At 46.0% G+C, this 12,232-nt stretch overlaps 1 protein-coding gene across 2 annotated transcripts in view; it reads left to right on the top strand.

The window, feature by feature from the left end:
- Window positions 1-50: 50 nt before the first annotated feature.
- LOC130167416 (rho guanine nucleotide exchange factor 17-like) overlaps window positions 51-12,232 on the top strand; it is a 67,344-nt gene continuing 55,162 nt past the window's right edge. The window contains exons 1-2 of one of the 2 annotated variants that reach the window (XM_056373587.1): window positions 51-299; window positions 557-5,950. In XM_056373587.1, the coding sequence (XP_056229562.1) occupies window positions 572-5,950 (5,379 nt within the window). In that variant the 5' untranslated portion in view covers window positions 51-299; window positions 557-571. Of the gene's footprint in view, window positions 300-450; window positions 5,951-12,232 lie in introns of those variants that run through there. The other variant, XM_056373586.1, reaches the window with a different exon arrangement.

The following is a 12,232-nucleotide window of genomic DNA, read 5'->3' on the forward strand; positions in this document are numbered from 1 at the left end:
AAGTCCCGCCCACCCCCTCTGCCCTATCTCAGGCATTAACATGCAAAAAAACAACATAAGTCACGGAAAACCAAATCATGTCAAAATAAGGAATCCACAAACAGTTTGGGAATTAAGAGTGAATGATGCGTCGGGCCCGTGCAGGCGTGCTACCCTGGACAGAGGTTTAGACAGAATAGGGGACAACAGTGGAAAAGTTGTGTTTGTGAACAGGTTGGGAAAGTTTTAGCCAAAAAAAAAAAAAAAAACTTTTCCTCCCTGCACGGATGCACGGATGCGGTCTCGGGAATCGACAACATGTAAGTTTTGATAAGAGCAGTACTCACCTACTATGTGAACTTTTTATCACTCGCCTAACCTCGTTTACTGCAGTTTGAAGCTTTGCCAACAATTAAGTTTTTTTTTTTTTTTTTTTTTCGTTTTTTTTTAAAGAGTGATTGTTGTTGGGTTTTCATGCTGTTAGGTTGCGGGGGGGGGGGGGGATGGACCACAGCTCAAATGGGTGCTTGGATCTGTAATATCCGTGGAGTTAAAATGTGTGTGTGAAATCTCACAGAGAAAGACATGAACAATGGCAGGAAGAGAGAGGAAGAATACGGCTGTGTATCGCAGCGTCTCTTTCAAAAAGTTGGGGTCCTGGAGCGCCAACAGTAGTGAGGACCAGCAACACAAATCAGAGGATTTGGAGGCAGCTGGCGTCGCCCTTCCCCCGGAGCCCAGCAATGCAGAACAGCCCTTGGCGACGACTAATGTCAGTGTGTCAAGAAAAGTTTCCAAAATCTCTGCCACCACCACCGCCGGCCTCCCAACCGCAGATCCAAAGAGAGGCTCCTCCACTCCTCACTCCTCTATTTCTCCATCCATTCGCCAGCTCACTGAGAAGTTCAGCAGCAACAGCGGCGGCGGTGGCGGCTCCGCCAGGACGCGCAGAGCCTCACCGGGAGACGGTGCAGCAGTGACGCGGGGACGCAGCACTCTTCCCCGGGCCAGAGGCTCCAGGAGAGACGGGTCTCTGTCTCGTAAATCTTTTCACGAGGACAGCAGTGGTGGATATTTCCAGGATAGTGATACTACTACTGCGGACTCCCTCACAGACAACAAAGTGCAAAAGTTACACTCTGGCACTGACTCTTTGTCAGGCTCGGACTCAGAGAGGAGAAGTGAGAAGCGGATTTTTACACGTTTATCAACCGACAGCAGCAGCAGCTCCGGTAAGAGAGATTATTCACAGATCAATGCATGTTCCTCTGATGCCAGAAAGACTTTGACCACAGATGAGGAAGAGGATGTTGCTAGTAGAGGGGTTCCTCCACCCTGTAAATCTCACAGAAGTTATCTCTCTACACACCACAGTGACTTTATTCCCCTGCACTCTGACAAGTGGCCCAGTGTCACCAAAATTAGACAACTTTTTGATGAGCGACAAGGCAAAGCTACAGAACAGCAGAAGACTGACACTTATGAGAATATAAAAGCAGCAGGCAGAGGTCAACTACAGGAGCTCAGCCCCAGTGAGAGTGCTCCGCTCTCGGATAGAAGTGACAAGCTCTTACCTTGCAGCTCTGCTAATGATGCCAGTGGCTTGTCTTTGCATAACAAATGCATAGTTGGAGCACAAAGCAGAGAAAGTAGTGCTTCTAAAGAGACATTTTGTTTTGGTATGGACTTTAATTCCAAAGACTACCACAGGCACTGCTCAAATGATGAAGAGGCAGACATAGAGACACAAAGTTCTAATTACAACAAAGTCTCAGGCAGAAATACTTTACAAAGCAGCAGTAGTAGCAGTCGTAGTTGCACAGGGGGTAGTCAGTACCATAGGATTAACCCATCTCCATTCAGATCTCATAGTCCCAGCACTGAGGCAGAGGCAGCCCGTAAGACCCCTGGGACGCCAGGGTTGACATCTGACCCCAACCCTGACCTTCAACCCCCTGCTACTTCGTCTTGGAGTCGATCGTTGAGCTTAGACACCTCCTCCTGCTCCTCCTCTCTTCAGCAGCCGACAGTGAGGGAGAGAAGGGATAGACAGGGGGTCGGGCTGCCCAGGGATAGTTTACATTCCTCACATAGCTCCTCTAGAGAGCCAGCCCCCACCTCCTCCTCCCCTTCCTCTGCTCCAGCTCCAGATAAAGCCATTACCTCCTCCTCCTCTACTGTAGCTCCCTCCTCTGAGCAAAGAGCCCCAGCAAGAGTTGCCTCTCCCCTCAGCTCCCGCTGGAGGTTTAGTTCTGGAGACGAAGAGGAGGAGCACACCAGGAGAAGAAGAGGAGGCGGAGGAGGCGGTTGGAGTGTTCCCTCTGGCCCTGCTCCTTCCCTCTCCTACAGAGGAGGAGAAAGGGGTGCCACAGAGCGAGGAGGCAGCTATTTAACCCGTAGTAAAAATGGCTGGTGGGGTGCTAAGGGCATTGGCAGGTCTTCAGGCAGTGAGGAGGACAGTCCTGGTTCTTTAGGCCCCCACAGTCGAGAGGCAGTGCGCCGCCGCTCACTAAGAAAGAAGAAGAAGGTCAGTGGAGCTGCTCTAGCAACAGGCCGTGATGATTACGATGATCATGACGGCGAATCAGAAGACAGCGACAGTGACATGGCCTTGACAATGGAGCACTTAGAGAGGCATCACCAGCAAAACACAGGAGGAGAATTCGCAGGAACAGTATCTCGGAGCCACTCAGCAAGAGAGCCCAGCGGTCATAGTAACAGAGCCAGGGTGCAGCAATGGGAGCGCATTTCCTCACCTGGGACGTCCACAACACTTCCTGGAGTATCACGAGTGTCAAAAGTTAATATCCCCCCATTTGTGTCCAGTCCTGGGGGTTCACGTTGCAGCAGCCGGTACTCCAGCACTGAGACGCTGAAGGAGGAGGGCCAGGCTAGCTGCGCCAACCGCGCAGCAAATCCGATTTTTAACACGGGTGAAGCAGGAGGCAGCAGTAGCAGAACTGCATCCTCGTCCATGCTGAGTAAAACTTACCATGGAAATTTTACCATGTACCGCTCCCCAAGCTTTGGCCATGGGGATAACTTCTCCCGTAACCCTGTGCGGGTGCGCCCAAAGATTGTACCCATAGTGACTCCCTCACCTAGTGTACTTGCTAGACAAGGTGGGATATCTACAGGAGGGGTTAGGGGTGGTGAGAACAAGGTATTAAAGAGGACAAAAAGTGGGGAAGGCGTAGATGATGATGATGATAAAAACCGAATATCCATGTCCAACCCTGATATCACCTCAGAAACTATGACACTCTTAAGCTTTCTGAAATCTGACCTGTCAGAGCTCAAGGTGCGGAAAACAAGTGGAGGGGACAGATCTGGGGGTGTGGAGGGATCATCAGTTTACAGGATGGGGTCACGGACTCATGGCGGGACCCTCCTGCCTTCTGGTCGTCGCCCGTCACTGAAAGACCTGACGGCCACTCTGCGGCGCGCAAAATCCTTCACCTATTCAGACAAACCCACAACAGGTGTTAGGTGTTACTTGGCAGGTGCCACCTCGAAGAGGAGCTCCTCTGAGCAGCAGCTTGACTTGGAGGGAGAGAAAGATGGAGGGAGGGTGTCGGTGTCAGACAGGGAAGTAGAAAGTGATGGGGGGGATTTTAGGGTTGGGAGAGGACAAAGAATGAGGGATTATGGATTTGATGATGATGATGGGGAAGTGATGCCAACTCCACTGCAGGAGAGGTATGTGCAGGAAGCCAGGCAGGTAATCCGAGATATCTGCCAGATGAGTACTAGGGAAGAAGAAGATGATGATGATGATGTAGATGTAAGGAGAACTGATGATGATTTGGAGGATCATTGTTTCCAGGTCAAGAAAACAAATGAGGCAAAGGATAAAGCAAGAGTGAGCATTAAGGATGAGGCTAGGACAGATCAAGAGGCTGAGTTTAAGAACACAAAAGACAGGGATAAACATGAGAGGGAGAGAGAGAACAGGGAGAGGGAGAGGAGTGAGAGGGATGGACAAAGTATGCAGTTGGAGAAGCTAAACACCAGGGGCACAGAGTACAGGGAGAAGGCGAAGAGACAGAGCAGAGAGACGGAGAGAGCCTTGCTGAAGGGCGACTCGGAGGAAAGCATGTTCTACGACCGCTCTGTGGATGAACTTTCAGGCCATGAGTCGAGTTTAACAGATGAAGGGATCGTGACAGAGCCAGAGACGGGCCCCAGTGACCCCTCCGAGAGGTCGTTCATGGGGTCAGCAGGGGTTAATTTGGGGTCTCGAATACCTAGGGACGTGCTTGGGCAGCCTGTCACCGCATGGAAGCAGTCGGCTCTCCATGAGATGGAAGGGTTTAAGCAGGAGAGGGAAGACATGACAGAGAACAGTGTGAGTTGCACAAACCGTCTGAATGAAGTCAGCGTACCTCCCTCCTTGCCTCTCTCTGCCCGTATGGCTGAGGGTGACAGCATTATCATGGACATGAGCACTACCGCTGGAATCAACAATGTCAGCTCTACAGGTGAGGAGATCAACACCAACAGTGCGGTGTTGCAGGGGTCAGCAGCCACCGGAGGAGGAGGAGGAGGAGGACTTGAAGGTCCTGCGACACCAAGTGCTATTCGTCGAAGGCGCAAATTCTCCCCCTCTGGTAATAACAACACAGGCTCTGATTCCAGTAATGGCAGTAATGCAGAATCAACAATAGCAGCTGTTGGAAATGGGGAGTCCACAGTCTACCGCTCTCTCAGTGACCCCATGCCTCAACGATGCTGTTCTGTGGCAGAAGAAGGGAATAATAAATTTTCCTCTGTAGACAGCAACCTGTTAGGATCCCTATCTGTGAAAGGAGGAGGAGGAGGGGCTTCAGATGCCTCTGCTGTGGCCAACTTGTCAGAGTACAAAGGCAGTGTGGCCAGTGATTTGTCAGTTTACAGTGATGGCGGGCTCCGCGATGATGCTGTCCGTGACTACAGTGGCGTGATTAGGAGCATTGTAGCTGAGCCGGGTGCAATGGACAGACTGATGACAGATGATCATGGCAATGGCAAAGCTCCCAAGAAGAAGTCATTCAGTGACCCCAGTCGCCGTAGTGATGCCCCTTTGCTTTCCCAGATTGACCCTCAGTTTAAAGGTCAGTCCAGCAGCACTCAGCCAATCAGCGAGCTGGATCAGCCTAGCCAGATCCCACCTTCCAGCAGTGAGCCAATCCTGAGCGAGCAGAGAGAGGAACTGTGGCAGCCAGAGGCAAGGCCTAAACACGCATTGCCAACAGAGTCGCATCACCATGCAAACAGCAGTAATAAAGTCAAGAAGGTTCGATCCCAGTCAGAGTGCACCCCCCTCTCTGATAACCATGATGATGATGATAATGATGTCATAGACGAAGGTGGAGAGGACAAAGAAGAAGAGATGAGAAAGTTCAACTTTGACCTCAAACTCGCTGAGGTTCTTTCCCCAAGAATGATTCGTCGGCCCTCCAGAAAGCGTCCAAACAGGCTGGCTCACTTTTTCCCTCATGAGGACCCGTTTGAGCCCCCAGAACGGTGTTCAGAGGGGCAGGAGGATGACAGTGACATCACCCCTCCTCTTCCCCCTCCCACACTGCAATCCAAACCCAAAACCAGATCCAAGCATGTCCGCCATGCCAGCGAACCCGCCACCTTTATCCCCATTTCCCCACCTCCACAACTCCAGCCACTGAAGGAAGTGGACTGCCTCGCTGTCAGAGCCACTGCAAAGCCTCAAACCTTAAGTAAGCCTCCAGGAGACGAGGCCCCGTCTCTGGAGGATGTGACCCAGAAATATATTCTTGAACTGAGCAGCTCTGAGAGAGACACTGAGGGCCCAGGGCCTCTTCCAGCACCCAGAGATGGAGCTGGAGGTTCAGGGTCGGCTTCAGAGGGGCCCGGCGAGACCACCACCAGTGGAATTACAGAAGCAGGAACACAGAAGAAGGGAACAGAGGACACTCCATCCACGCCTATCCCACAGAGGACCAAGCCCAGAGTGGTGAGTTCAGATTTTGTTTTCTGTCCTTTTAGCATTGTCAATGTCATGTGTGATTGAGAGTGCAAAGGTAGGAATGTTCAGTGCTCTCTTGTTGCATGATGTTTTTTGAGCTCTGGTGATTCAGCTTCAAATGAAGATCTGCTCTAAACTCTTATGTGTTACTGTGTCTGCCACAGTAGTGTACACATTTTCAATTTGGATGTTGTTGAAGTCAGTGAACAAATGCTGCTGTCAAAGGTTCCCATTTTCTTAGTGGCAGATATAGTGAGTGAATTATTTTCTGCAAATATAAAATGCATGGTTTCAATATGTTTTGTGTGGTTTTATATTTTGCTTTTGAGTGTGAAACAAATGGAGGTGAGTGATTTGTCATTGGGATGGATTTTTAGTGTCATAATTGAAAGATGGGTTTTTAGGTAATACTAGTTGTCTTAAAACAGTGTTGTCCCATACATCTGGTTTGCTCTTATGGTCTCATACCTACACAATACATGCCTGTGTCTGTGCTTTTATTAAGTGGTGTGAATAAGGACTCGTATGGTTACTTTCAGACTGCATTTGGGAGCAGTACTACAATACAGAAGCCATTAAAGGCTGAGCAGTGTTAAACAAACATCAGAGGATGTTATTAGTTTGATTAAACAAATCTCAGACAAAGAGCTTTAAGGAGTGGACTGAGGCCTGCTGTGTGTGTGTGTGTGTGTGTGTGTGTGTGTGTGTGTGTGTGTGTGTGTGTGTGTGTGTGTGTGTGTGTGTGTGTGTGTGTGTGTGTGTGTGTGTGTGTGTGTGTGTGTGTGTGTGTGTGTGTGTGTGTGTGTGTGTGTGTGTGTGTGTGTGTGTGTCTGTTTTCATTTTTCTCATCCAATATCAGTTGTCTCTGTGCCAGGATTATAGACAGGGGATATAATAAACAGTTCACCCAGCTGATACAGATTGTGTGTGTGTGTACAGTACAAAGGTTAACTCATAGGGCAGTGACCAACAATCAATCAATATCATGATAGTTATACAAAACAGTTAGAATAAACATTATACAATAACTTACAGTATGTTAGAAAGTTAGCTTAGCCTTGTAAGATACAGCTAAATGTATGTAAAAACCAAAATACATATAAACACACACACTCTATTTTAAGTGGTTTGTGAACAGTAGCTCTCCTGAATTCTGACTTGTGTAATTTATTACAGAGCAGTGAGCATTACATGTGTCTGTTCATATGTGTTTGAATGCGTGGATGAATTATGACACAATGGGCCCCTGGGCACAGACATGAAAAAGCCCCCCACCATGTTGGTCTCTTCTGGGATATTTTGCAGGTGATGACCAGGCTCCCCCCTGACCCCTTTGACCCCTGGGCCCACGCATGTTAGGCCTGTTCTGTAATCCATCCAGGTTTCTCTGTATACTCAAAGTTTCTCTCTAAGGACTCATTTGCCATTTACTGCCAGACGCACCTACCCTTACTAATCAGACACCCCCTGGCGCACATACACAAACATGGCCTCTCCTGGAGGCCTTTGCCTGAAGTCAGAGTTGTTATACAGTCATGGATGTGACTCTGAATGGGTGTGGAGAAAGTAAAAACAACACAGGGATTACCTTCCTGCCTGAGCTCAGGACAGAAGGTTGCAGACACAACATACAGGGTTTCATTACATCATGACTCATCAGTTCAGGTATGGAGGCCGAATGGTGCATATGTGATTCCTTTTTTCACCTGCCGCTCCTTGACTTTGACATTGTCCCACTAAACTATTTAGATTTATTGATCTTCATTTGTTTTTGATTGTTTTACTCATTTGCCCATTGTCCTTACTTGTCACCGTAGTGATGGTAGCAACAGCTGGTGAGTGACTGTACCAGGCAGGAAATGAGTTTAGGGAAATGGGAAGTTGTTGTGGTTACTGAAGTGTTTGATGATGTCCAGCACTACCGGCTTGCGCGTGTGTATGTGCACTGCATTGTGTTGGGTGTGTGCAAATTTGTGTCTCGCCTGCATGTGTCTGTATTACAAACTAGTTTCCTCTTTCTTTTTTCTTTCTGAATGTGTGTGTGTGTGTGTGTGTGTGTGTGTGTGTGTGTGTGTGTGTGTGTGTGTGTGTGTGTGTGTGTGTGTGTGTGCGCGTGTGCATGTGTATATTGTTTGTCTGGAATATATCAGTGCCCCGTTGAAACGTTTGGAGCCCAGAGTTTTGCCAACACACTGTATTTGGAGCAGCAGCCCTGCAGCTCTGGTGCACTGTGACTGTGTGTGTGATTTGGACTGAATGTAATAACAACTGTGCCAAACTAAAATGGAGCACAGAAAAAGCTCTGAGAAAGTAAGGAAGGGACAAAGAAATGAAGAAAGAAGGTGAGAGGGAAGGAACTTTTTCCTTTTCTGGAGACAGGAGTTTGGCTCATTTTACCCACAGTGCAGTTCCTGTTTTCTGACATCAAAACCTCTCATAAGTTTCACCTTCTGCTTTGTTTCAGACTTACTTTTCTCCTCTTTTCCCCTATGCCTTTTTCTAATCCCCCCCTTTCTTGTCTCCCATCCTTATCCAAATATTTTGCCAGTCTGTAGTTTGCAAGTCTGAAAGTATGTTGCATTTCCACTACATACTCTCACCCCATTTCTATTTGTCTTTTTTTTTTTAAATACTATTTCTCCAGCATTCTTCTTCATGTTATCTTATTCTTCGTTTTACTGTCTCTCTCTCTTTCTCTGGAACATTGCAGTGAAGTGAGGTCATAACGTTTGTCTTGGTGTAAAGCAGGCTGCCGAGCCAAATGTCAGGTAGAGAGAGAAACAAAGACAGGGACAAAAAAAGAAGAGAGTTGGAAGGAAACACTTGCTGGCTAGAAAAAAAAAAAAAAGTTACAGGATCAAAATAGAACCGAGGGAGAGCTGAAGAATGAAACAGCGATGGAGGGAGGGGGAGTGAGGGAGTGAGACTTAATGGGAGAAGATGCTAGAAAATGGTTTGATTTGTACTTTTTGACTCTAATTTTGACTCAGGTTTACCATTTTGGGTTGACCAGAACAAAATTCCTTATGTTTTAAAGTATAAGTTGTATGTAAATTAATGTCTTCCCAGTGCTTTTCATATGATGTAAAAAATCTTTATGTGAGAATGCGGAGAATTCTACCAAAGTATTATTATATGGAGTGACAGTAATTGATAATACAGTGTTGTCACCCGGACATGAAGATAAAACCAGTGGGGAAAAAAAGAGTACTGCGTGGCTCTATTCATCTTTTTGTGCACCGTTTCCTCAAGCAGTCCACTAAAATGTGTTAACTAGCTCAGTTTGTGCAGTCAGTGCAAAATCAACACTTTCCGGGTACAGAACATGTGTACGTTTTTCCTTCACAGCAGCAGAACAGACAGGTTCAAACAAATAGTACTGTAATGTATTACTGAAGCAGCTGTTTGTTGAAGAAGTCAGATAAGATACACGCATTGTTTTTCCTCGATTTGATGGTTTATAATTCCTCTTGAATGAGTGTATGTGTGCGGTTGTGTGTACATGAGCTGCCCCCACTGTTTGAATCGTTTTCACTTAAGCAGGCAGCAGGAATGTGGCCCATCTTTCCTTCTCCTCTTGTTGCATAAGTCTTAAACTTCCCAAAAGAGCTGAAGACTCTCATGTGTGTCATGCATTAGTGGCCATACTTTGATATGGCATCATTTGAGCTTCCGTACTCGTACTAAAGCAATACTTTCAGGCATTTTACTTGTAGTGATACTGAGTGATTTTCTCCTTGATACAACACAATAAGCCAAACTTTTCAAATGCATCAGTGTTAAAGTTTGTCTCAATAAAAGCAGCCACACAAAGAACTTTGATTAAATAAAAAAACCTTTCTATTTAAATCAGGATTTATATGATGAAAGTTAAGTAAGCAAGACTAAGTCATACACTTTTTGGTACTTGCAATCAGTGCTGCAGTCATAATCTGTACTCAAGAGAATATCTGTATTAATGTGGCTGTATGTACTTCTTGCATATCATATGAACAAAGAGCAGGTGTCCCATCTGCCACACTCTGCACTTCAGACTCACATTAAATAATTTCTCAAAAGACTTTGTCCATAAATTTGCTTTGATCTTACTGATGAGGCCAGTTTTGAGAGGATGCTAGCAGGAATGCTAACGGGAGACAGAGAGGGAAGGAAACAGACAAAAAGGTTGGTTTGTGCTCCACTCTAAATGGATTAGGACTAAAAGCACAGTGTTTATAGATTCAGATTTATGACTGACATTGTTTTATCAGGCCACCCACATGGAATCAAATTCTTTCCCTCTGCCCAGTCTTTTTCTTTCACTCCCCTGTTGCAAGCCCCACTCCTCCCCAGATGTGGTCATGCTGTGGAGGAAAAGTAAAGACAGAGATGTGTAGATATTGCAGCAGTGAGCTGGATTGATGTTGGGGTACAGGTTTCACTTCAAGGGATGTTAAGCGGCAGACTCTGGTATTCTTTGGCCTGTACAACAAAGACGACCACAACAAAAGGCAGCTTTTAGTTTTGACTGTTGTGTAAAGGTATGTCTGAAACATATTACAGGGAAAGAAGAGATTGGTACCTCCATGTTAACACAAATGATGTGGCATTTGTGAATAAGTGTTTTCAATGGTCTGTCAGCACATGATCACAAATGCACTGAAGTAGCCAGAAACTGCTCCTCTACTGCTCTCTATAAATTAAAATGACCAAAAATGAGTCCACATCTGTCTGAATCTCATAAGTAGCAGTGATTGCATGAGTTGATTATTTTCTTACATGATTAAATGTCAGGGTATTGGGTACCTGGGTGGGCATGTTTGGAAAAAACAGGCCATTTTACCTTGATTATGGTATTTACATGAGGCATTTACTGTCTGATTGGGCAATTATTCTAAATAAATTAGGAAAAAATGCCCCAGAAATTCCTGCTAATGCACCTGTATTCTGTAAAGAAAAACTGGTAGAAATTGCACCATCAAACCTTTTACTTTGTGATGTGGAGAGGAAGCAACTTGCCCCTTTGAAAGCAGACTTAAAAGTGGAGTGAAAGGACACATCACACACTGGATAAAGTGTGTGTGGGGTGGGGGTAAAGGGTTGTTTTTTAACATGGAAAGGTCAACACAGATTAAGTGAAGTCCAGAAAGTGAGGGATGCTGAGAGAGGTAAATGTGAAGGAGAGATAAAAGGATGAGGATGTGGTTTGTTCTGGTTGGGTCTCTCCATGACTCAGCAGATGAGAAGGAAAAGGTGGGATGAATCAGAAGATCAAAAAGCCACACTGCAGACACATCTGTGGTGTCAGTGACACATGGACAACCTCTGATGGTAGACATGTTGACTTCACCTATTGCTGGTGGAGGTAGGGAACTGTACCTAAAAGCTCAAAGGGATTTAGCCTGGTGTTGTGTGTCTTTTGCTATGGTTTTTGTTCCTATGTAGTTAAGGTCCCAAGAGAGCAGAGAATTATGGAGAGGAAATGTCCCGTACCTCCGGCCATCTTGTCGTCTACTTACATTCACACACTCAAGATATTTTGCCTGTCTCTCTCAAACACACACACACATACTCACAGCCTGGTGTATTGCTCTTGGGACAGGCACAACAAAAATGTTTTGTGTTCCTCTGAATAAGAGAGAGTGTGTGTGTGTGTGTGTGTGTGTGTGTGTGTGTGTGTGTGTGTGTGTGTGTGTGTGTGTGTGTGTGTGTGTGTGTGTGTGTGTGTGTGTGTGTGTGTGTGTGTGTGTGTGTGTGTGTGTGTGTGTGTGTGTGTGTGTGTGTGTGTGTGTGTGTGGTTTAGTGATGGACCTAACAGAGTGGCCGATAGAGATGCTGAAGTAATTTTGATAGGTTACAATAGATAACTGTGTGTATTATGTGTGGAAAATATATAAAAGCTTCTTGCTGAAGAAGAGTCCATCCATCCACAACTTTCCTCCTAGTAGAGTTATGTGACTCTTCAACAAGTATCATGTCTCTACTGTAAATAGCTGGAGCCAGCAGCCAGTTATCTTAGCTTAGCATAAAGATTAGAAACAGGAGGAAGCAGCTGGCCTGGCTCTGTCTCTCTTGCTCTTGTTTGTGTAATCCATAAAAAAAAACTGTGTAAAAACAAAATATTGTGGTTTTACAGGGGGTAATATGTAGTAACTTCCAACTCCAGACAAACGAATAGTCTAGCAACTCGCTAGCAGCAAAATGATCCCTGTTAAACATAAAATTGCCATTTTTATACTTTGGTTTTTGTAAGTCTTAAAAAGTGGAGATATAACATGTTAATTCTCGATC

This window comes from Seriola aureovittata, chromosome 4 (genome assembly GCF_021018895.1).
Source record: "Seriola aureovittata isolate HTS-2021-v1 ecotype China chromosome 4, ASM2101889v1, whole genome shotgun sequence".
NCBI lineage: Eukaryota > Metazoa > Chordata > Actinopteri > Carangiformes > Carangidae > Seriola > Seriola aureovittata.